The sequence below is a fragment of the Mastigoproctus giganteus genome, chromosome 6 (genome assembly GCF_048544385.1).
Source record: "Mastigoproctus giganteus isolate SK-2022 chromosome 6, ASM4854438v1, whole genome shotgun sequence".
In the NCBI taxonomy this organism is placed as follows: domain Eukaryota; kingdom Metazoa; phylum Arthropoda; class Arachnida; order Uropygi; family Thelyphonidae; genus Mastigoproctus; species Mastigoproctus giganteus.
Window position 1 is genome coordinate 196,719,538 of NC_143580.1, and position 26,689 is coordinate 196,746,226.

Genomic DNA, 26,689 nt, shown 5'->3' on the forward strand with positions numbered 1-26,689 from the left:
GTAACATTCCAAAATTATAACATATTGAATGAGCTCTCTCACATTTAGGTGGCAGTAAACATGTTAAGATTTATTCCGTTTTCCAAAAGAATCTGAATCCAGACCACTCTAAAGCAGTAACAAGTGTTGAAACCACTATATTCTCATAGGTGAACATAGTATATACAGCTGATAAAATCAAATCCATGTCAGGAAACTGATTAATATCATTATAACTTACCCAAATAATATTAGGCTCACACATAAAAACACTACTTCAATATAATTCAAGTGAACTTGAAAATTTAAATTATAATATATCTAAATTACCATTATTATATCATGTGAAGTTTTAATATATTTTATTTAGATTGTACCTAAACTAATATACATTGAGTAATGTTTCAGGAATCTTCCTGATACCCATCATCAGACCTTGCTGTTGGGAGACAAAAATAACTTACATCGAGTTTTACATCGAGCAGATCTAAATAACAAACAACTAAGATGTATTTACATATAATGAGTTCTAATTTACAAAAAAAAAAATACATGAAACGTTCTAGGTTATAATAATAAATTAGCAAATTAGCAATTAACATATCTAAGTTACGATTACGATCTAAAGGAACAATTCTATGTTACAGTTATGTTACAATGAGTTTTTTTCAGTTTTATTACGGTTAACCTATTTTTAATTAAATAAATAAACTTCTTACCTGCTAACCGAATCCTCTTGCCGGACACTCAGATGTAAATGGGCAAGAGGCTCAGTCAGCAATACATTTATAGGTAAGGTATTCATACAGTTAGCCAATAAGTGCCAGTTGCCTATCCTGAATCCAGGGCATATGTGATGACCTTTGTTCTCTTGCTCTGGTTTCGAGTTGGGATGTAGATGACATCTGAGTTGACCTTTGCTCATCAGGTGTGTAGGCTGTTTCTGGGGTTTGGAAGAGCATGCACGCATTAGCATTAGCTTTAGCATTAGTAGAGGCTTATGCAGCATCAGCCAAAAAAAAAAAAAAAACCGCCCCCATTTCATCCCTCTGTTCATTCAAAATACCTGTCCAGCTGAGCCTTAAATTTATTTAGGCTATCAACTTCCCCAACAAGGGATGGAAGTCTGTTTCACCAACCAACTACAAGCTGGCTAAAGGCAAGTTTCTGCATCTATCCTACATCTGTCTTTCCTCAATTTGAATTTATGCCCTCTCAGGTGATAACTCTAAGCAAGAGGAAGAATCCCAACGGCATTGAGCATGCTCAAACCATTCAATGCTTTATACACCGCTATCAGATCACCTCGCCGGTGCCTAGTCTCCAGACACTGTAATTTGCAAAATTTAAGCCTTTCTTCATAAGAGCAACTCTTTGTTCTGTTCACTAATCTTGTTGCCCTTCTCTGTACTCATTCCAACAGCTCTACATCCTTCTTGAAATGAAGTCTCCAGACCTGTATACACTACTCAAGGTGTGGCCTAACCATTGACTTATACAAGGGAATAATCACCTCCTTATCCCTGGTAGAAAAATTCCTGTATATCATTGACAAGACACCATGAGATACACTTGCAGCCCGTCTGCACTACTCAGAAAACTTCATACCTACCCACAATTATGCCCAAGTCCTTTTCATTCTCTACCATCAGTGTAGTACCACAGAGTTGATATGGGGTTACTGTTTCCCATATGTAGTACTTTACATTTGTCAATGTTAAACTTCATTTGCCACCTCTCAGTCCACCTGCTCAACCTTTCCATATCCTGTTACAGCAGCATAGCATCAGTAGCGTCCTTAACAACCCTGCCAACCTTTGTATCGTCTGAAAACTTGGACATTAAGCTTGATGTACACCGTCATCAATATCATTTATAAATACAGAAAACAAAAATGGACCCAACGCTGAACCCTGAGGGACTCCACTAATAATTAGTCCATGATGAGCAGTGCCCATCGATTACCACTCTCTGTCTTCTCCCCCCCTCAACCATCCCTTTATCCATAGCAGCAATTTGCCTCCAATGCCACACTGCTCCAATTTGTGCAGCAGTCTTCCTCGTACAACAGTATCAAAAGCCTTTCTAAGATCCAAATATGTAATACCAAAGTTATTCCCTACATCCAGTTCTTTTGTGACTGCATCATAGTATCCAATCAAATTAGCATTAGTAGAGGCATTTGATGCAAGAAAGCAAGCTTATGCAGCATCAGCAAAAAAAAAAAAAAAAAAAAAAATCACTTTCACTTCACCGCTCTGTTCGTTCGAAATACCTGTCCAGCTGAGCCTTAAACTTATTTAGGCTATGAACTTCCACGACAAGGGATGGAAGTCTGTTCCACCAACCAACTACAAGCTGGCTAAAGGCAAATTTCCGCACGTCTATTCTACATCTGTCTTTCCTCAATTCGAATTTATGCCCTCTCAGGTGATTATTCTGAGCAAGAGGAAGAATCCCATCAGCACTGAGCATGCTCAAACCATTCAAGCTTTATACACCTCTATAAGATCACCTCGCCGGTGCCTAGTCTCCAGACACTGTAATTTGCAAAACTTAAGCCTTTCTTCGTAAGAGCAACTCTTTGTTCCATTCACTAATCTTGTTGCCCTTCTCTGTACTCATTCCAGCAGCTCTACATCCTTCTTGAAATGAGGCCTCCAGACCTGTGTACAGTACCCAAGGTGTGGCCTGACCATTGCCTTATAGGAGGGAATAATCACCTCCTTATCCCTGCTAGAAAAATTCCTGTATATCATTGACAAGACACCATGAGCTACTCTTGCAGCCCATCTGCACTGCTCAGAGAACTTCATATCTGCCTGCACAACCACCCCCAGGTCCCTTTCATTCTGTACCACTGTCAGTGTAGTACCACAGAGTTGATATGTTGCTCTGGGGTTGCTGTTTCCCATATGTAGTACTTTACATCTGTCAATGTTAAACTTCATTTGCCACCTCTCAGCCCATCTGCTCAACCTTTCCAGATCCTGCTGCAGCAGCATAGTTTCAGTAGTGTCCTTGACAACCCTGCCAACCTTCGAATCGTCTGCAAACTTGGACATTAAGCTTGATATACCATCATCAATATCTTTTATAAATACAGAAAACAATAATGGACCCAACACTGAACTCTGAGGGACTCCACTAATAACATTAGTCCATGATGAGCAGTGTTCAATGATTACCACTCTCTGTCTTCTCCCCCTTAACCACCCCTTTATCCATAGCAGTAATTTGCCTCCAATGCCACACTGCTCCAATTTGTGCAGCAGTCTTCCATGTGCAACAGTATCAAAAGCCTTTCTAAGATCAAAGTATATAATATCAAAGTTATTCCCTGCATCCAGTTCTTTTGTGACTGTATCATAGTATCCAATCATATTGGTCAGGTAAGACTTCCCCTTAACAAAAACATGCTGTGTCCGAGCTATAACTGAAGTCTTGTCTAGATGATCCTGTAGTGCTTCTATAACTAGGGCCTCCATTAATTTTCCTGAAACAGAAGTTAAACTCACATGTCTATAATTACTTGTGTCAGCCTTTGATCCTCCTTTGTGAATTGGGATCACATTTGCACATCTCCAATCTGTGGGTACCTCCCGAGTCCAAGGAAGCTCTCATAATTATGGCTAACGGTTTGCTTACTTCCTTTGCTGCCTCCTTTAATATAACTTTAATATAACTAAATTGGTCAGGCAAGACTTTCCCTTAACAAAAGCATGCTGTGTCTGAGCTATAACTGAAGTCTTGTCTAGATGATCTTGCAGTGCTTCTTTAACCAGTGCCTCTATTAATTTTCCTGGAACAGAAGTTAAACTCACAGGTCTATAATTACTTGTGTCAGCCTTTGATCCTCCTTTGTGAACTGGGGTCACATTTGCACATCCCGAGTCCATCATTACCTCCTGATTCAGAAGCTCTCATAACTATGGCTACAGGTTTGCTTACTTCCTTTTCTGCCTCCTTTAATATAACGGGATAGATCCCATCCACCCCAGGTGCCTTTTTTATGTTTATCCTCGACAATTTTTCCTGAACTTTCCACTCAGTTATTACAAAATCATCAAGCTCACTGCCAGAGTTTACTTCACCTCTGGCATTCCCCTTCCTGAATAACTCCTCATGTGTGAATGTAGATGCAAAATACTTGTTTAGTTTGTTAGCCACCTGAGCAGGATCCTCAACTGTTGAACCATCAATATCCAGTGGACCAATCTGATTCATCCCTTTCCTTCTAGAGTTTACATAGGTAAAGAACGCTTTTCTGTTTTTCTTTGCATCCTTTGCCAAGGATTTCTCATAATCTGCCTTTGCCTCCTAATCTCCTTTGTGACTTGGTTACAGACCAACTTATATCTATTAGAGGATTCCATGTCACCCATTAATTTATATGTATCCCATGTATTTTTCTTCTCTGCCATATGTCTCATTAGTTCATCTGACATCCATTTAGGCTTAAACCTTGAATAATATTTCTTAGTTGGTATGTAAAGCCTAGTAGCTTCCAAGATAAGTTCTTTGAATGCTTCCCATTTTGAATTTGCTGTTGGTAACATCATCAGTTGGTCCTACTGTATAGAATTTAAATTCTGTCTCAGACCATTGTAGTCACCTTTACGAAAGTAAAAACCCTTCCCTTTACCTCTGATGGTAGTTACCTCTTTGAGTGAATCCCACTTCAGCACTCTGTGATCACTGCCACCTAGTGGTTCCTTTATCTGCAGATTCTTAATGCATGAAGAATCACTACTGATAATCAGATCAAGAGTATTACTCCCTCTAGTTGCCTCCCAAACATGCTGATGTAGAAAACAATCATCCAATAAATCCACAAAAGCCTTGGTAGTGTGTGAGTGACCAACCCACAAATTCCAGTCAATATCTGGGAAATTAAAATACCCCATTATAAGACTCTCTGATTTACTGGCCCACTCTATTTCCCTGTACAGTTTCTTATTATACTCATCAGAGTCATTAGGCCTATAGCACACTCCTACTCTCAATTTTGATCTCCCAACGCTTATGTCACACCAAACTGACTCGACACTGCACTGTCCAGCGATGTCGACTGGCTTCACTTCCCTGGATTTTATGTGTTTCTTAACTAATAGCATAACCCCTCCTCCCTTCTATCCTGTCTATCCTTTCTGTAGAAGTTGTACTCCCCAAATTACAGTTCTGCATTCCTTATATCTGTGTGACACCACGTCTCTGATATCCCAACAATATCTGCCTTTGATGTTTTGAGCAATACCTCAAATTCATCAAATTTATTTACCAAACTCCTAGCACTGGTGTACACGCAAGTATACATGCACCTATTCCTATTCTTAGCTACCCTAACACAACCCATGTGTTTACTTGTACCGCAATGACTCCCAGCAGTCTCTGAAATATCCTGCATCTTATTTTCCAGGCTGCTGCTCATTCCAATAGAAGCAGTCCAAGAATCACTTTCACCACTGGCAGAGGTGAAAGTGATCCTTGTATGTAGCCTTATTTGCAATGCAATATGGCCTTAGTTGCTAGTTTAGCGCAATATGGCCTTAGTTGCTAGTTTAGCGCAATATGGCCTTAGTTGTTAATGCTCCCAAATAACAAACAAAGAAACAAAATCGGTAAAATTTCACCTCTGCTTTACAGGAACAAAACAACCAGATATGTAACAAAATATGTCAGGACTGTTTATACCCTTTCTGTTTGCCATACTAAAAGAAAAGTAACACATAATGAGAGCTCATGACAGTTTTTACAGGAGTACTGTGACCGCATAAGGGATGTGCCACTTATATAGGCTCTGTGGTTGAGTGGACTGTACAAACAAGTGAGTGTATGCTCAGACAAGTTTAACCCGTAACTACACACAGGAGTCTCCCAGACTCCACTAGGAAAATAAAATTCTTGGAATTGCAAATGGGCCAGAAGAGCGGGGTGGAGGGCCGTCTACCTTCCTGGGTCAAGATCAGCTACTTTGCAGTGTGTGTAGTTACGGATTAAACATGCACAATCTGTTGTATTTGAGGCAAATATTTGATACTGATTACGAATATAGGGATATAAAATTGTAAACTATTGCAGAAACTATAGTTATGTACACATTTGTGTATAATACCTAGATAATATTTTGTTAATGAATTGTGAAAAATCTTAACATGATAGAAACAAACGGACTTCAGTTTAGTAATCAGTAAACATGCATAAATAACTGCCACATACTTTTACTCAAACCCCAGATACACCATAAACCAGTGTAATAAAAGCATTCTTAGTTCATATTAGCTTGTTTATCACTGCTTGATATTATGCTGCATTCTACATAACAGGGTACTCTACTGTACTTATCATGACATACATTGTGCTGTGCTGTACTTAACACGAAATACATAATACTGCTGTGTTGTGATATTCATAATACTCCTCAGTTGTAACATAATACTGTATTTTATGCGATATACATAATATATTGTATATGCAATGTGAAATAAAGTCAAATGTATCAGCACCAGTGAGTAATACAAAAGATGTAAAAATGTTTTTCTAACCCATTTGTTTGAGAAAATCTGTTTTTTTTTTTCTCTTCCATCATATCATTGGAAAAGTCCATCAAATCATTGGTAAAAGAAAATTGCTCCTAATTTATGAATTCAGGAATAAATTAGGAGCAATTTTCTCATGAGATTTTGGTATCAGCGTGATAAACTTGTAATACAAAAAATAAGCTATACAGCCAAAGTTGCAAGTTTGAGGATAATGATATTGCAAAATTGGTCTGTTCATTACAGAATGAAAATCTGAATTCAGTGCCATGCTATTGTGAATAAGATAGAATGTACAATGAGGACACAGCCAATATACATGACTTCTCTTAAACTGACAACTGCTATGAAGAAGTGAAGTAAAATATCAGCCATTGTTTACTGAAGGAAAAAAAACAAAGAAGCCCTGAGATCGGGAGCATAATGCAAATTAAAATCTAAAACACATTGACCAAAACTGCAACTTAAAAAAAATGTCTTTAATTTAAATCTGTCGATAAAATATATTATAAAATTTACACTCTGTATAATAATTAAAATCTGCATCAAATATAAACAGGTTTATGTACAATTAAAACTCAGAAGTTAAAAATGGAATAATGCTGTATGTACTAAAACTGCAACAAAATATGTTGAGACATGGGAGCTTTTGACAATGGATCAGTGGCAGAACTACTACACTGCCAAGTCTGCCATTTGGTGGGGTGGGAGATTGGGGAACCAAATGGCTAGTTTGGTATTGTTGTTTAATATCATGTTGAGGTACTGTTGTTTAATATCAAGTTGAGGTATTGTTGTTTAATATCATGTCAAGGTCATTCAGTATTCTGAACAAGGAGGGCTCAGGGTCCAGAATTTATAGTTTCATCTCTGCAATGGATATTGTCTTTCTCAACAGTTTGGACTTCATTTGTCAGTCTATTCAATACAGAAGTTACAGAAGTTTAAGCCTATTAAATACAGACACATGAACATAGCCATATGATGTTACAGTGGCATCTGATGACAGTTAGCATTACTATCATCATCATAAGTATAAACTAAAAATGAATCTAACGATAGATAGACTTCTTTTTTTTTTTCCAAGATGAATCACACTGCAGCACAAAATTGATTTGAATACATGGTGGATATGACTACTCTTCCCCCTCTATTCATGACGTCTTGTACTATGGATCTTCATTATGTCTAACCAGCAGGCAGCACTGTGGATGTTTTTAATGTCCAAGGAAAATAGCAGTGACGCCCAGGAGTGAAATATAAAATTCAATCTCCAAATGAAGAAAATGTGGCATTGATATCTCAAGGATTATCTGGGGAAATCGCATAAATGCCAATTTTAGTTCAGCAATAGTTGAACATATGTGGCAACAAACGAGAGAGAGAGCATTTAAACTTGAAGCCATTACTTATAATAAACAATATCTTTTCATACTTTAATGTTTGGAAAAATTAAAGGAAATTCACTGTAGTTTAATAAAAAGAAAAAACGTAATTTAGATCAAGGCAAAATATTTGATATTTCAGACCTGAATAATGACCAAAATTCTAGAAAACAATAACTCTAATTACTACCAATTATTAACTTTATAAAAAGATTAAAAAAATAATAATATATATATATACATACATACATACCTTGTATTTTACTAATTTTGATTGGATGTCCTGAAGGGCAGGTGGATTTGCTACATCAGACTGTATGATTTTTTCTGTGCTGTCCATCCAGTTGAGCAACTGTAAAATGAAATGAACTTATAAAAACATATTAATTTTATTGTTTATTTATACATTATTTTATTATAAATAATACAAGTTGACCTAACCTGGTGTTCTGCCATGTAAGAGTTAAAAGTATTGCCTTGTGATGAAATAATTTAGTATCAAATGCTATTTGGAAATTTTCCTTCAGCCAGCAAGATGTTGATTACTGAAATGAGTTGCCCACACAAGTAGTTGAGACTAATAATTTGAAGAAATTCAAAGGTCAACTGGATAGTTACCTACATGAGGAGGGAAGCACATAATTTATCTATTTTCTTATCTACTTTTTATATTTTTTTGGCCAGTGCACCAAAAGCCTGTGGCATCCTTGCAGTATATGAGGAGATATTCAGTGGGGGGAATGCCAGAGGTGTATTTAACTCTGGCAGTAAGCTAGATAATCTTGTAATAACTGAGAGTAAAGTGGAGGAGAAATTGTTGAAGAAAAACATAAGAAAGGAATCTGGGGTGGATGGAATCTATCCAGTTATATTAAAGGAGGCGGCAAAGGAAGTAAGCAAACCCTTAGCCATAATTATGGGAGCTTCCCTGGACTCAGGGGAGGTACCCATGGACTGGAGATGTCAAATGTGACCCCAATCCACAAAGGAGGATCAAAGGGAGACACAGGTAATTACAGACCATTTAGTTTAACTTCTGTTCCAGAGAAATTAATGGAGGCACTGGTTAAAGAAGCACTGCAGGATCATCTAGACATGACTTCCATTATAGCTCGGACACAGCATAGATTTGTTAAGGGGAAGTCTTGTCTGACTAATTTGATTGGATACTATTATATAGTCACAAAGGAACTGCATGCAAAGAATAACTTTGATATCATATATTTGGATCTTAGAAAGGCCTTTGATACTGTTACACATGGAAGACTGCTGCACAAATTGGAGCAGTGTGGCATTGGAGGCAAATTACTGCTATGGATAAAGGGATGGTTGAGTGGGAGAAGACAGACAGTAGTAATCAATGGACACTGCTCTTCATGGACTAATGTTATTAGTGGAGTCCCTCAGGGTTCAGTGTTGGGTACATTGTTGTTTTCTGTATTTATAAATGATATTGATGATGGTATATCAGGATTAATCTCCAAGTTTGCAGATGATACGAAAGTTGGCAGGGTTGTTAAGGACACTACTGACGCTATGCTGCTGCAACAGAATCTAGAAAAGTTGAGCAGATGGGCTGAGAGGTGGCAAATGAAGTTTAACATTGACAAATAAAAGTACTACATATGGGAGGCGCCTCCGTAGCCAGGTGGGAAGGAGCAGCAGTGCGTAGCACACGCTTCTTGATTAGACCAGGGTTTGAGCCCGTCACCAACAAATACGGAGGATGCGGAAAGGTCAGGGAATGACCACTGCATATTCCGGAGCAATATGGCCTTAGTTGCTAATACTCCTAAAAAAAAAAAAAAAACCAAATAACAACAAAAAAAAAATAACTACATATGGGAAGCAGTAATCCCAGAGTAACGTATCAACTCTGTGGTGCCACACTGACAATGGTAGAGAATGAAAAGGACCTGGGGGCAGGCAGATATGATGTTTTCTGAGCAGTGCAGACGGTCTCCAAGAGTAGCTCATGGTGTCTTGTCAATGATATACAGGAATTTTTTTAGCAGGGATAAGGAGGTGATTATCCCCTTGTATAAGGCAATTGTCAGGCCACACCTTGAGTACTTTATACAGGTCTGGAGGCCTCATTTTAAGAAGGATAGAACGAGTTGTTGGAATGAGTACAGAGAAGGGCAACAAGATTAGTGAACAGAACAAAGAGTTGCTCTTACGAAGAAAGGCTTAAATTTTGCAAATTACAGTGTCTCGAGACTAGGCACCTGAGAGGTGATCTGATTGAGGTGTATAAAGCCTTGAATGGTTTGAGCATGCTCGATGCTGAATCTTCTTCTTGCTCAGAATAATTGCCTGAGAGGTCATAAATTCAAATTGAGGAAAGACAGTTGTAGGATAGAATGTGCGGAAGTTTGCCTTTAGCCAGCGGGTGGTTGATTGCTGGAACAAACTTCCATCTGTCGTTGTAGAAGTTGATAGCTTAAATAGATTCAAGGTAGAACTTGATAAACATTTGGAGCAAGGGGATGGGAGAAAAAAGGGGTTTTTTTTGGCTGATGCTATATAAGCTTGCTTTCTTGCATGTGCCCTTACTAATGCTAATGTTAATATTGCTAATACTAATACATGTTATAAATGTTAAGAGTTAGTATTATAATTAAACATTTATTATACTTCTACAACACATAAGCAAACTAATTATTTTACTTTACTTGGATGTATCCTGGAATCTGTGATTGACATGTCTGTGACATTTGTCAATACCACATGGCACGACAATCAGCCTTCCATCTCCCTATAAACATTCAGGATTCCCTGACTTTATCACAAATTGTAGGCGATAACTCCAACATTGAAAATATATTTACTTATTTAAAACTAATAGGATATTTTAGCCAGATATAAACCATAATAAAGAAACACCAATGTCATTGTCACATAATACTATTAGATAGGCGCAATATGGCCAAAGTTGCTTTTGCGCCAAAAAAAATCCAACAAGCAAGGAGGCTGTGATATTTGTAATCCATGTGGATCCCAGAATGCTAAAAGGGTTGGTTATAATGGTGAAAAATAGGGATTCCAGTTTAGTGTTCAGTGATTAGTTTATTTCATCAAATTCTCATCCTGGTGAAATGTTTTTTGTTTTTTAAATTTATATCTCTCATTTATATGACTTCATTTGGTTTTCTGTATAAAGAATTAAAGGTGGGGGGGGGGGAGAAAATGTCTATGTCTGGATTGGATATGATCATATATATCAGCAGTTTTATCCATCACACTACTAGTTTAACTGTTATCATAGTGCTTATAATATCCTGATTTACAATGTCAGCTGGTCATTTGTACATATGCATCAATTACTTAATTTCATATTTAAAAATTAACTCATCAAATTCTGGTTAATATCATAAACTTAATTCCTGGCTGAGACTTTTTAAGTGACATAGATTTATCACTATAGATGCAAAATACAAGGCTAATAACATGAACAAACATAAATTCAAGAAATGATTTTGATAATATATAAATCAATATTTAATTTGATGATTTATTATTATTTTATCATTTTAATTTCTGATATTTTTATTGATATGAAAGCTTTTTAAATTATACTTTAGTAATTACAAGCATTTTATCAACATAAGGCCAGTCCAATCCTATGCCTATGACAAGGTACAGGAGAAGGGTTTCAAATTTTTTTAAAAATTTTACCCCAGGCAGGCTGATCAAGATTAGATTTTGAAATACTACACATAGAATGGCTGAAATCCAGATATTTTTCAGGTTTTTGTTTTGCAAAACTGATACAAAATTTATTCTCTGACTAGCATTGACAAATTATTTTTCTTAATTTCTTAATTCAATTATATTACAATAAAGTTAAACAATACTAAAAAATGAATAGCAAATGCTTAGAAAACGGCACTCACCTTGTATAAATCTGCAATAAATTTTTTTGGTGGATAGTGGCTAAATTTAGGTTGGAAGAAGCATTAAAAAAAACTAAGATCGTTTTGTGAAGAGCTGATTTTCACTTCACATCATCCTCTTAGTACCAAAAAAAAAAAAAGCCGTCCTACACAACCAAATCTACAACGCTATCAAATTCAGCTCTTCACAAAATGATCCACACAATGAACTTCAATACCTTACTGATAAATTCATAGCCAGGAGCTAGCCCCCCCCTCAACTCATCCAACACACAATATCCACCGTTAAAAACAGTATTAATAACCCCACCAGACACAGTCACAAGACAAATACTCGCATAGTTCTCCCTTACCATAGTGAACTTGCAGCACAATTCCGACGTACATTCAAAGATACTGACATCTCCCTCACCTTCTCCACTTACAATAAACTAGGTTCCCTATTTAATTCTTATAAAGATACACATATATATCCCATCAATGATCTCAATAATATAATATATCTCATAAAATGCCAACCAAACTGCGACACCTGTTACATCGGCAGCACTACCACCAAATTCGGTTCCTCCACAACTTCCAATACCCGTGCATACTACCACTTCAACAGTTTCAAAACAAGTCAATCCTGCACTGAGTTAACAACCCATGCTCAAACCCACAACTGCACCCCCCCTTGTTGACTCTGCCATCACTATTATTAAACTTAGATCGAGCTACAGAATTCTTCAATATGAAGCCCTCACCATCGAATGGTACCGACACCATTCCGATCTCAACATTATTAATGCTAAACTTCCCTTCAATCTTTCACCGGCTTGGAACCTCTTGCGGCCAAAGTTCTCATGTGTCAAAAAGAGCATCATGGAATTTAGATAAACTTTAAATACAACACGCGTTCACTTCTCTTCCATTTGCCAACTGATGACGGTTTACTCAACGAAAGTCCCTCGTAATGACTATTGGCACCACCGGTCTTCTCTCTTTTTTTCATTTATGTCTTTTAACCTCTTTATGACAACCAAGGATTGGAGATCTGCATTTCTACTTCCTTGCGCTCATTTTAAAATCTGTTTAAAATATTTTTACCCCATTCCCCACCTTAGTTCTTTTTAATGCTTCTTCCAACCTAAACTGAGCCACCATCTACCAAAAAAATTTATTGCAGATTTATACAAGGTGAGTACCATTGTCTAAACATTTGCTATTCATTTTTTAGTCAGATTTATCACGGTATTATAAGATTACTATAATTTCACTATTGTTAAACAATACTTAACTAACTTTTGAAAACTCCTTGGTACCTTTGGATTTATGCATTTAATTTTGGAAACCAGCACTTTCAATTATTGTAAATAAACATACTATGGTCTTATTTGCATAGAAAGTCTGTTAGCTGCCAAATAAAGTCCACAATTTACCAAATTTATTTATTATTTATTTTTTCTTTGAATCTTCATTATCTCTGTATCTTCATTATACATAAAAACAATTAGGGTAAAATTTGCCATAAAACAATCAAATAAAGAATTGGGATACTGCTTCAATGCAGGTATTGAAATAGTTTTGAGAGAAAACACTCATACTGGTTCATTTTTCTGTCTTTGCTGTCAGGGAACAATGTTGCTCCCTCATGTGACAGTGACAGAACTGGGACTTACAGCTCTTTAGAAATGACTATGTCATCCATGAGTTCACCTAAAGTAACTAATGTCATTTTTAATTGAATAACATCACCCAGTAGGCAAATCTCTGATTCATAAAAATTTGAAGGCACTGTTGTGATTGGTTACAAAACTATTTGGTTCCATCATCAAACAACAGGTAACCCTCAATTAGTGACTTTGTGCTGAATGGTAAATAAGTATATTGAATCTAAATGAGCAGTCAAGTAGTACTTGGTAGAAAAATTTCAAATGCAAATGTAACTTTCATTACATGAAAATAAAAACCCCCTACAGCGCACACCAACTGCATTAATCGAATATAGAAGCAGGATACTATTTCAACTCAAGTATTGAAATAGTTTTGAGAGAACTCAGACTATGTTCATTCTTCTGTCTTTACTGCCAGGGGACAATTTGCCCTTCTTGTGACAATGATAAAGCTTGAGCTTATGGCATTTTAAAAACAACTGAATTATCCAGTTAACCTAAAGTAATTAAGAAACTTTTTCTTCTCAGCACCACCTGGCTACTTGCTTAGATATTATACTTTATTCACATTAATCTTTATATTAGTTAAATCTTTACTGCTTTCTAATGTGAGGGAGAGTAATATGTGTGGGCTGTTCCATTCTGTTTCTCTGGAAATAAAAATTGAGGTTATCTGTTGTCTGATGATAGAACTAAATAGTTCCAAAACTGGTCATAATAGTGCTTTTGAGTTATTAATGAATACTAGATTCGCCTACTGGATGATGTCATTTAATCAAAAATGATATTAGTTACGTTAAGTTAACTCGTGCATAATATCATCATTTCTAAAAACCTGCACAATGTTGCTCCTCCTGCCACAGAACAGGAGGGACAACTTTGTTCCCTGGCAGTAAAGACAGAAAAATGAATGCAGTGCAAACCTTTTCTCTCAAAACTATTTCTATGAAATGTTGTGCTATAATCAGTACATCATCTATCAACTTATGTGACATCCATGACATATCTTTGCACTTGTCCCTCACTGGGTATTAATAATTACTAATATACAGTAAAATTACAATTATAATTGTTGACAGAGAAAGCAGCCTTTACTAAAATATAAACAAGACAGAGTAGTGTTTTGGTTCATATTTATGAACTTCCAACTACATCAGCAGTGCAAGTTAGAGTTGCCATTCTTACTTTTATTTGTTTTGAAAGTAAATCTTTATTGATATTAATTTTCATTTTCATAGTTAAATCTTTACTGATTTCTAATGTGAGGGAGAATAATATGTGTGGGTGCTACCATTCATGTTTCTCTGGAAATAAAAACCTGCAGCACCACATTTGTTAGATGCCTCATGGCAAGTTTTTCCCTAAGTGTTTAATATGGTTATATTTATTACTCTTGTCTTTCTAATTACATACTGTATAGCCATTTAAAATATTTATGAATAAAACAAGCATGTATGTACTGTATTGAAGGTATCCAAACACAGCTAAAGAGAATTTTGTTCACAATTTCCACTTTCATTCAATTTTAAAAAGTACAATCAGTCAACAATATAGTACAAATATGTGTATCATTTAGAAAACAAAAAGCGCTGGAAACTGGCATGTCTCCAATCCCAGCCAGATAATTGACATCTGTATTATGTCAGATGATCTGCATTTGAAATAAAACATATAATGTTTCTTCTCTGAAGTGACTTTTTTCTTTCTTCCTTTCTTTTTTTTTCCCCTCTCTTTGCACTATCTCAAGGCAAAGGAAAATGTCCTGACAGTCATGGGGAAAACTTTCCTGCAACCATCGAAGCAGTGGGAAAGTGTTTGGTTAATCACGAGAATGGGAAGGGGGGGGGATCTAAAAGCTTTTACTTTTACTAATAAAAAAGTATAAAAAGTCATCACATAAAAATATAATATTCCATACATTATTTTGTTTCTGTTTATTTATTTCTCCTCATTATTTTATTTATTATTTTTTAAATGGAATATTACTGGAACAATTTTTGTAGGTGATCCCTTTAATAATGTGATGATGCTAAGTTTTTTGCAAATTACAGTGTCTGCAGACTAGGCACCTTGCAGGTGCCTAGTCTGAAGACACTGTAATTTGCCAAACTTAAGCCTTTCTTCGTAAGAGCAACCCTTTGTTACATTCACTAATCTTGTCTCAAGTGTGGCCTGACCATTGCCTTATACAAGGGGATAATCACCTCCTTATCCCTGCTAGAAAAATTCCTGTATATCATTGACAAGACACCATGAGGTACTCTTGCAGACTGTCTACACTGCTCAGAAAACTTCATATCTGCCTGCACAATTACCCTCAGGTCCTTTTCACTCTCTACCACTGTCAGTGCTACCAATACCACTGTCAGGTTACTGCTTCCCATATGCAGTATTTTACATTTGTCAATGTTAAACTTCAGTTGCCACCTCTCAGCCCATTTGCTCAGCTTTTCTAGATCTTGTTGCAGCAACATACCATCATTTGTGTCATTAACAACCCTGTCAACCTTCCATATCCCTGATATGCCAAAATTGCAAAAACCACATGATATCTTCAGAAGAATGAAGAAAAATAGTTATATATTTTTAATTAGTCCAATTAAAAACTTTATCTGGAGACAGCAGTGAAGTAGCCGGTGGCACATAAGAAAAGAAAACCTAAAAGGAAGAAAAGATGCATGTAATTGTACTGTAAGACATGATATGTATTTCATAGCCTTTGTTATTACAGTTGACTTCTTGTATTCTGTTTTTGGCCTTTATTATTGTTTTCACTGTTGACCCTGATGAATTTAAATTCCGCTCGATACTTGTTAATGTTTTAGCATTTTCATACATCCTTATTGTTTTAATTTTCTGATCCAAATCAATCGCTTTCCTTTTCTTGGTAGATTTACTAGTACTGCTGTCACTTATATTCTCTTAGTGGGCACCATGATAATGAACAAAATGAAATTTTTTGTAAAGAACTTTGCAGGGTTAAGGCAGAAACACATTATTATCACATTTACACATGCTCACATTTTACTAAAGCACATTTCTGGAGGTCACTACCATAAAACAATAAAAACAATTTGCAGTTTCCAGTTTATTGGGCCTTTTCTGTTAATGCAATCTATTATAAACGGGTAGTAAACTCGATCTTATTGCATTTGCGATAATACCAATAGCTGGAATTCTGTGGATTTTTACATTATTATGGTGAAATGTGTGTCCCCTTCACTGAAATCTTCAGTCATATAAAAAAAAAACAAATTTTTAAAATCTTCTCTTCATTCCTATTTTTTAAACTTGTTACTTCGTATCTCACTTCTGCAATTTATTCATACTGTGTTCCTTGTTATTGATTGCTTATTATTATTTTTTTTTCTACTGTTTCATATTTTACAATCCTTAAAAAAAAATGCGAGTAAAAAAAAAAAATACGTAAGTCTGAAGTTACATAACTCAGAAGTACAGTAAGTTGGGGACTTACCGTACTTCAATTTTAACATTTCATGTTTGGCAACTTTATTTTATAAAGTTGTCAAGTTCTATCATTATTTTTTTAAATTTTATACAAGATATACTTGTACAAAAAAAATAAATTAAAATTTAATTATTAAAAGTAAACAGTGTATTTATTTCTTTCCCAGATCCAATCCAAATGAAATCATTAATTTTATTCATGAGTGTGGGCTGAACAAATTTATTTATTGTTTTGATAACTCCTGCTTTAGGGAATTAGCGAATTGGTTCATCCATTCCCCCATTCACTGAGGTATTATGGTTCCTGATGAGAGGAGCCCCAAAATAAGAAAATCCATCATTATACAATTATAGGCACTTCCTACTTTACGAGTTCCCAGGTTTACGATTCCCCCCCCCCTCAAGTATCAAGTATCAACAAAATCAAAAATATGAACATTAATTGCAAAAAATTAATGTTAAACATTCTGAAACATTCATTCATTAAATATTCATATAACACTCATAACTAAATCTACAATTTAAATTTTGGGCACACAAATTTTCCTGGTAATTAATGCAAAGAAAAATGAAAATTCAAAATTTAATCAACTTTTCAGGATGACCTGCCCCAATATTTTGGTGAATGTCATGTAGCAATCATTGAATGCCCAATTTCTAAGTAAGTATACAGAGAGAGAAGAGGACCAATTTCTTGGGAAAAAAAAAAGAAATTGCATTTGAAGAAATGCAATTTCTTTGCATTTCTTCAAATGCAAAAGACTACTCAAAACTGATAATACTAAAGGAGTTAAAAAATACTATATACTACAAAAAATTATACAGTTACCCAAATATGTTGGTGTGCACATGGTAGCAGCTGAATTATATACTGGATATATGTTAACTTAAAAATTGAGCTCCTATTGAAATAACACAGCAAAAATAAATAAAAAGGAAATTTCACTTTTATTTGTAAGTAATAATTTGTTTGGTTAGTTTGTGCATTCTTTTATGGAAACCATGTATATACACCAAAACAACTAGGAAAAGGAAATGTACTACTCAAATAAATAGCATTTCTTTATTAATTAATTAATTATCAGTAACATATATAGAAACATGAAAACAAGTTGAAAATTTTGGATTACTTTAGATCATTTTCTAAAAATAGTATCAATAATTGTAGATTAAAACTGAAAACCAATACTGACACAAATTTTTATTTACCTGTTGGAAAGCATCTCGGAAAGTAGTCCACTGCTGGTTTTGCACTTCTAATTGTTTCTGAATCTCTCCCAATTCTATAATGAATTGATCCCATTGTTCCCTGAGTGTTCGGAGTTCTTGCCTTATTGTTTCTCTACCTTGGGAAGCTGTATCCTGAAAGAGTCTTTCACCAGCTTGCATAGACTGAATAAGCAGTTGTTCTGCCTGAGGTTTATCATCTAACAGTGTCTAAATCAGAAAAATTAGGAAATATGCTTCTTAATATGCAATGCAAGAATAATCAGTCCAAATTTTATAATATTTTAATTTTTGATCTAATATAAGCTAGACAGTTAGTTCATTTTTTTTTTTTTTTTTTTTTACTTGTAAGAGAATGTTATAGCTTTTTATGAAATGGTTATAAAACAATCATGGTTATATAATAAGCAAGGAAAACAAACTGAGTGATATATTTGAAAAATAATGTCATGAATGTGAGGCCTGGGATTAAATTATTACCACGCAAAGAAAGAGAGACTATGAAAACAGAAGGTTACAAAACTATTTGTGTCTTTGGGAATTTTTGACACAACAACTATTCAGGCTATAGTATGCAAGTTTATGGTAGCTCACTTCATATGGGTTGAAGTGTATTTTGTCCTACAGCAGAGAGAGAGAGAGAGAGAGAGAGAGAGAGAGAGAGAGAGAGAGAGAGAGAGAGAGAGAGAGAGAGAGAGAGTGTGTGTGTGTGTGTGTGTGTGTGTGTGTTCACAGCCCAATTTGCACATTGTGCATACTGAAAAACATGGAATAGTTCACAGTGTGGAACCCCTTCTTCCCCTGAGGTCAGATAATAGTCCCAAATGACAAGTCCATTAAGAATTTTTCTGACTGTCTCTTGTGGGATTTAAACCAAGACCTCTCAAAATAAGTGAAAAGTGTAAAAATCACAACACTGTCATGGAACACAGGTTGCAAAATATTTCCAAACATTCAAAAAGAGAAGATATACTTATTATTTATTTCTCTATAAGGGGGTGGACTACTCACAGCATGCAATATATGCCACTTGTGGTATGCACAGTTCTTATTAATGGCACACATCCTGATGTGAAACAAAAAGGTAAAAAATTATACTTTTTTTTTTTTTTTTTGGTAGTTGTTGGTGCAACAGCTTCTGTGGCCATAATGCACCTCCCAAGGTTTTTGCAGTACTTTTATCCAAGCCTGAGGCGGGATTGAAACCCGCGACCTTTGGGTCGCCAGGCAGGCACTTTACCCACCTGGCTGGCCCGGTCAGCAAAAATTATACTACTGATTTAAAAATCATAAACTAAACTAAAACACACAGTTTAAATTCCACTTTTATTGTCAGAAATTATGACTCAGTTTTGATGGAAACCCAGTTCATATTTACTGCTGTTTAGCATTAATTTCAAACAGGTGAATAGGGGCATAGTGAGCTCTTCATCATATGGATTCTGTACGGACAAACATTCTTTAATCTATATTAAATTTATTTTATTAAAGTAAAATTGTTTTAGTTTTTTTATTACAAGCTTAGTATAAAATCCTGTATGTTGTAACATTAGGTCTTGCCAGATATGGATCAGTAAGGGGATATGGCCTCAGAAGTAAATTCAGTAAATTATGAATTATCTAGTTCTTCTATGTGTTCTGCATGCTGAAAAACACACAGGACAGGACAGTTCCTGAATCTGCTAAATGTATGTCTAAGGCCATAAAATACTTGAAGTTTTTACTTCTTTATAGTACATGATAACTCACATGGAAATGCTTCACAAATAAAATAAATGAGGCCACCACCTGCTATATGATGAGAGACTTTTTTTTTAATCATATTATGTGAGCAATACATGAAGGAACCAGTGTTTTCCTGCTTCCTTCGTATATTGTGGCTGTGAGGTCCAACCGGGGGAGTACAGCACCATCGTAATATCCAAGCCTGAGGCGGGATTCGAACCCATGACCTTTGGGTTGCCAGGCAGGCACTTTACCCATCCGGCTAGCCGGTAGGCGATGAGAGACTATTAAGTCTCAAAACAGCTGTCATATTAGTATCTCATATTTTGAATGAATAACAGAACAACTTTTCAGTGGTGCTATTTGTTTAAGAGTAGCACATTTACGAAGTGACTCGTGTACAAAAAGTTGTTCTATCATTAATAAATTAAGGTTACAGTGTTTACTTAGAGCAGTCAAAACTCTGCAGGATACAAAAATACAGAACTAGGTAAAACACATTTTTATTGCAGCATGTATTCCTTTTAATAAAGACTTTTTGGCACAATATCTCATTAAGCAATTATCAATTACCTGTAACTTCATCATTTTCTGTTCCACTTTCCCTTCTTTCTTTAATTCATCTAATATACTTCTTGACTGTGTCAACCACTCAGCAAACTTTGAAGATATCTTCTTATAATTATCATGGTCTTGAACAATATTTTCCCATCTTGTCAAAAGTGTCTATAAGAGATATTAAAATTTAAAATTTTTGTACAATATTCATATAGTTATATGCATACAAATATTAAAATATATATTCTCTTAAAAGTAGTAATTCTCTTAAGTAAGCATATTTTCAAGAAAGGCATATTTTTATTTTACTTATATGTATAATATGTATAAGTATATTATAAGCACTGGGACAAGGGTCGGTTAAAAAATATGCCCAAGTGAGGGCATTCTCTCTCTCTCTCTCTCTCTCTCTCTCTCTCTCTCTCTCTCTCTCTCTCTCTCTCTCTCTCTCCTTTCTCACGCATGCACACATTTTCATCAATTTAGAAATTAAACAGTTAATTTAAAAAATAATGTATGTTCCGTATAAGATGATCAGGATCATTTAATAGAATGACAAATGGTTTCTAATTAAGTATATATAAACATGCTGCATCAGATGATATATTGTAGATTTTTTTTTTTTTTTGAATAGTGGATTTTTTCTGGAGTGTAATCGGCCTACTGAAGCCACAGGCAGACACAAACCACAACTCCAACTGCTATTTTCTCAGGGATTCTAAGTACTAGGATGTGTGTATAAAATAGCAAGTTAGCAGAGCATAAAAACCAACCACACCAATTTTATATAAATAACAATTTTAATATGGCCCATATTTATATAAATATATACAAATTATAGACTGAAATTTATACATGAGTTCAAGTTATATATTCTGATATATGATTGCATCATTTTATCTATATATTAATACGGAAGCCATTTTCTTGAGATGGCCATTGTGATCAATAGGCCTAACTGATCAGGCTGAAAGTGGTCTCAAATTGAATATATTTCTTCCAAGGTGTGCAGAAAAATGGAAAAATATAAAAATTCCAATCTATATACTAAATGGAAACTGTTTTCAGAGTAGTAAGCGATCATTAAATGAAGTCAAGTTTCCCACCAGTAGATGTCACCACCATGAATGTTACAATTGTTTCCTTAATGGTTATACAGTACAAAACTATTATTTTTATTTATCTTTAAAGTTTTAAAAGTGCTTTTTTTAAACAATAAATATTAAAAATAAATACTGTCATCAAGGTAAATAAAAAATAAGAGTTAATTTCGGAGGGGGAAATAAAGACTTATGGTGAATGATGATTTGGTCATTCGAAGGAATGTACTGATATCTTTAGAAAATCTTCATTACTCTTCGCACAATTAAAACTTTACCTTCAACTCAGCTAACTATTTGCAACTCTATGAAACCATGATACAGACTGCTAACGAAGATCAGTTAAATATTATCAGGGAGATAACAACAGCAGTACAATGCAATGATACGTCAGTTAATAATATATTTTTTTTTTTTTGGTAGTTGTTGGCGCATAGGCTTCTGTGACCATAATGCACCTCCCAAGGCTATTTGTAGTACTTTGATCCAAGCCCGAGGCGGGAATCGAACCCGCGACCTTTGGGTTGCGAGGCAGGCACTTTACCCACCTGGCTAGCCCGGTCGGCAATATATTTTTTTTTTTTTTTTTTTATAGATGGTCCTAGTGGAACAGGCAAGACTTATGTTTATTAGTGTATAATAAACTTTTGCCTTGGAAATAATATTCCTGTTATTCCAAGTGATTCGACTGGCATAGCTGCAATGTTGCTCCCTGGAGGACGTACAATTTACAGCAGGTTCAAATTACCTATGAATTTAACCGAATGGTCTGTTTCCTCTCTCAAAATAAATGGGGGCTGGTTACTCACACACTAGCAGGGCTTTTGTGGATTTATTGGATGATTGTTTTCTACATCAGCATGTTCGGGAGGCAACTAGAGGGAGGAATACTCTTGATTTGATTATCGGCAGTGATTCTTCATGCATTAAGAATCTGCAGATAAATGAACCACTAGGTGGCAGTGATCACAGTGTGCTGAAGTGGGATTTACTCAAAGAGGTAACTACCATTAGGGGTAAAGGGAAGGGTTATTGCTTCCGTAAAGGCGACTACGATGGACTGAGACAGTATTTAAATTCTATACAGTGGGACCAACTGATGATGTTACAAACAGTAAATTCAAAATGGGAAGCATTCAAACAACTTATCTTGGAAGCTACTAGGCTTTACATACCAACTAAGAAATATTGTTCAAGGTTTAGGCCAAAATGGATGTCAGATGAACTAATGAGGCATATGGCAGAGAAGAAAAATGCATGGGATACTTACAAATTAACACATGACACAGAAGCCTATGATAGATACAAGTTGATATGCAACCAAGTTACAAAGGAGGTTAGGTAGGCGAAGGCAGATTACGAGAAATCCTTGGCAAGGGATGCAAAGAAAAACAGCAAAGAGTTCTTTACTTATGTAAACTCTAGAAGGAAGGGGATGAATCAGATTGGTCCACTTGATATTGATGGGTCAACTGTTGATGATCCTGCTCAGGTAGCTAACAAACTAAATGAATATTTTGCATCGACATTCACACATGAGGAGTTATTCAGCAAGGGGAATGCCAGAGGTGTATTCAACTCTAGCAGTAAGCTACAGAATCTTGAAATAACTGGGAGTAAAGTGGAGGAGAAACTGTTGAAGATAAACACAAGAAAGGCATCTGGGGTGGATGGGATCTATCCAGTTATATTAAAGGAGGCAGCAAAGGAAGTAAGAAAAATAAGACTCAGGGGAGGTACCCATAGACTGGAAATGTGCAAATGTGACCCCAATTCACAAAGGAGGATCAAAGGCTGACACAAGTAATTATAGACCTGTGAGCTTAACTTCTGTTCCAGGAAAATTAATGGAGGCACTGGTTAAAGAAGCACTGCAGGATCATTTAGACAAGACTTCAGTTATAGCTCAGACACAGCATGGTTTTGTTAAGGGGAAGTCTTGCCTGACCAACTTGATTGGATACTATGATGCAGTCACAAAAGAACTGGATGCAGGGAATAACTTTGATATTATATACCTGGATCTTAGAAAGGCTTTTGATACTGTTGCACATGGAAGACTGCTACACAAATTGGAGCAGTGTGACATTGGAGGCAAATTGCTGCTATGGATAAAGGGGTGGTTGAGGGGGAGAAGACAGAGAGTGGTAATCAATGGACATATTGATGATGGTATATCAAGCTTAATGTCCAAGTTTGCAGATGATACAAAGGTTGGCAGGGTTGTCAAGGACACTACTGACACTATGCTGCTGCAACAGGATCTGGAAAGGTTGAGCAGATGAGCTGAGAGGTGGCAAATGAAGTTTAACATTGACAAATGTAAAGTACTACACATGGGAAACAGCAACCCCAGAGCAACGTATCAACTCTGTGGTACTACACTGACAGTGGTAGAGAATGAAAGGGACTTGGGGGTGGTTGTGCAGGCAGATATGAAGTTCTCTGAGCAGTGCAGACGGGCTGCAAGAGTAGCTCATGGTGTCTTGTCAATGATATACAGGAATGTTTCCAGCAGGGATAAGGAGGTGATTATTCCATTGTGATGGCGCCTCCGTAGCCAGGTGGGAAGGAGCACCAGTGTGTAGCACACGCTTCTTGATTAGACCGGGGTTCGAGCCCGTCACCACCAAATACGGAGGATGCGGAAAGGTCAGGGAATGACCACCGCACATCCCCGGAGCAATATGGCCTTAGTTGCTAATGCTCCTAAAAACCAAATAACAACAACAACATAACATTCCATTGTATAAGGCAATGGTCAGGCCACACCTAGAGTACTGTATACAGGTCTGGAGGCCTCATTTCAAGAAGGATGTAGAGCTGCTGGAACGAGTACAGAGAAGGGCAACAAGATTAGTGAATGGAACAAAGGGGTGCTCTTACGAAGAAAGGCTTAAGTTTTGCAAATTACAGTGTCTGGAGACTAGGCACCAGCGAGGTGATCTGATAGAGGTGTATAAAGCCTTGAATGGTTTAAGCATGCTCAATGCTGATGGGATTCTTCCTCTAGCTCAGAAAAATCACCTGAGAGGGCATAAATTCAAATTGAGGAAAGACAGATGTAGGATAGACGTGCGGAAATTTGCCTTTAGCCAGCGGGTGGTTGGTTGGTGGAACAGACTCCCATCCCTTGTGGTGGAGGTTGATAGCCTAAATAAGTTTAAGGCTCAGCTGGACAGGTATTTTGAACGAACAGAGGGGTGAAGTGGAAGTGGGTTTTTTTTTTTTTTTTTTTGGCTGATGCTGCATAAGCTTGCTTTCTTGCATCAAATGCCTCTACTAATGCTAATGCTAATGCTAATGGTCCAGCAGCTGAACTCAGTAAGTCTGCTCAATTAATAATACAGGATGAGGTGACAATGGCTTTCTGTGATGCTCTCATAGTTGTTAACAGCTTATTACAAGATATCATGAATAACAATGATGTGCTTTTCAGTGGCAAAATTGTTGTTTTGGGAGGAGATTTCTGTCGGGTGCTTCCAGTTGTTCCTCATGGTTCACAGCACTCAACAGTCAGAAATTGTTTAAAATATTCTCATTTGTGGAATTCTTTCAAAATTCACCATTTACAGCAAAACATGAGGGATAATCAAGATGAATTAGAATTCGCTAATTTCCTGCTTGCAATCCAAGATAGAACATATCCCACAGGACCTGGAACTTTGGATGAAATTGAATTAGATCCTAATCTAATAGTTCATAACAGTTTGATTCCTTTTGTTTTTGGCCTCCAACTTTACTAATGTAAATGCCATTTCGTCGCATGCTATTCTTGTTCCAAAAAATGATGAGTGCGAAAGAATCAATTTAGAAATTTTACAAATGATGTCTGGTGAATCATTACAATATAAGTGTGTTAACACAATTATATCTGAAGCGCCTGAAGAACTTTGGCAACATCCAACCCAAATTCCGTTATGACAATTCTGTTATGCATCAGAATTGTTTGGATCTAGAAATTATCACAGGAGAAGCTAAAAGAAAACGAGTACTATTACTGCGCATAGATTTGACTCCATCCGATTCAACTTTGTCATTCTCATTTAAGACGGCAGTTTCCTATTCAGCTGTCAAGGGCAAACGTTTTATGGAGTTGGAATTCTGCTTACTAACCCTGTATTTAGTCATAGCTAATTGTATGTAGCAATGTCTCAGGTCAAATCATTCCAGCATATTAAGATAAGGTTACCAGAAGAACACAAGAATATAAAAAATATCATTTTCAAAGAAGTATACACATTTTGAATAATTGGAAATATGGCAAAACCAAAGAAAATTTATGTTTCTCAGATACAAGAAATGAGAAAGGATTTGACGTGTACTGGCTTACCTATAAGTTGCCTTCATAGGTGGTAGAGGCCAACAGTTTGGGGAAATTCAAAGGTCATCTGGATAGTACTTTTGGGTAAGGGAAGCGCATAGGATGATAGGTTTAATTTCCTTTTTTTTTTTTAAATTAATTATTATTATTTAGTTATTTATTTATTTTATTTTTTTTATTTTATTATTATTTATTATATATATATTTTTTTTTATTATTATTTTATTATATATATATATATTTTTATTATATATATATATATTTTTTTTTTTTGGCTGGTGCAGCATAAGCCATAGGCTTTCTTGCACCATGCGGCCGTCACTAATACTAAATACTAATCCTAATACCTGCTCACAACAAAACATGGACAACATTTCTTTAGGAGAGCTAGAGAAAAACTCTGCTACCAATTGCGAAATTTTCGCAACGGGTACAGCTAATATACATTAACTGTACTCATATACTCTTCATATATATTCTTACAACAATTAACATATTCCAATGAGAAATACACATATAACTAAGATTGTACAGCTGTGGTTCTTCTTTCCATTTATACATTTCTCACAAATGATCTCATATCAGTTGGAACTTACTTGCAATAAACATGTATACGATCACATTATTTAACCTGTTACATAAATAGGTTCCTTTACACTTCCCACTCATATGGGTCTCATAAAATTTCCACTAGAGTTAGTACAACGTTAACCAGAATATATATATATACTACCAAGTTTGCTTTCCACTACGCAGTGGCCAACTGAGGTAAGGGCACTGGGACATGTGTCCCCCTGTCATTTTTCGGAGAATATACAGCCAGGCCTTGCATA

General features: G+C 35.8%; 1 protein-coding gene across 3 annotated transcripts in view; it reads right to left on the reverse strand.

Annotated features, from left to right (window-relative positions):
* The window catches only part of LOC150084856 (muscle-specific protein 300 kDa-like), a 1,257,473-nt gene that overhangs the window by 1,067,637 nt on the left and 163,147 nt on the right, over window positions 1-26,689 (reverse strand). For all 3 annotated transcript variants that reach the window (XM_090376651.1, XM_090376652.1, XM_090376650.1), the window contains exons 16-18: window positions 20,448-20,600; window positions 18,132-18,359; window positions 8,157-8,255 (exon numbers count right to left, since the gene is read on the reverse strand). In XM_090376651.1, coding sequence (XP_090232777.1) covers window positions 8,157-8,255; window positions 18,132-18,359; window positions 20,448-20,600 — 480 coding nt within the window. The remainder of the gene's footprint in view (window positions 1-8,156; window positions 8,256-18,131; window positions 18,360-20,447; window positions 20,601-26,689) is intronic.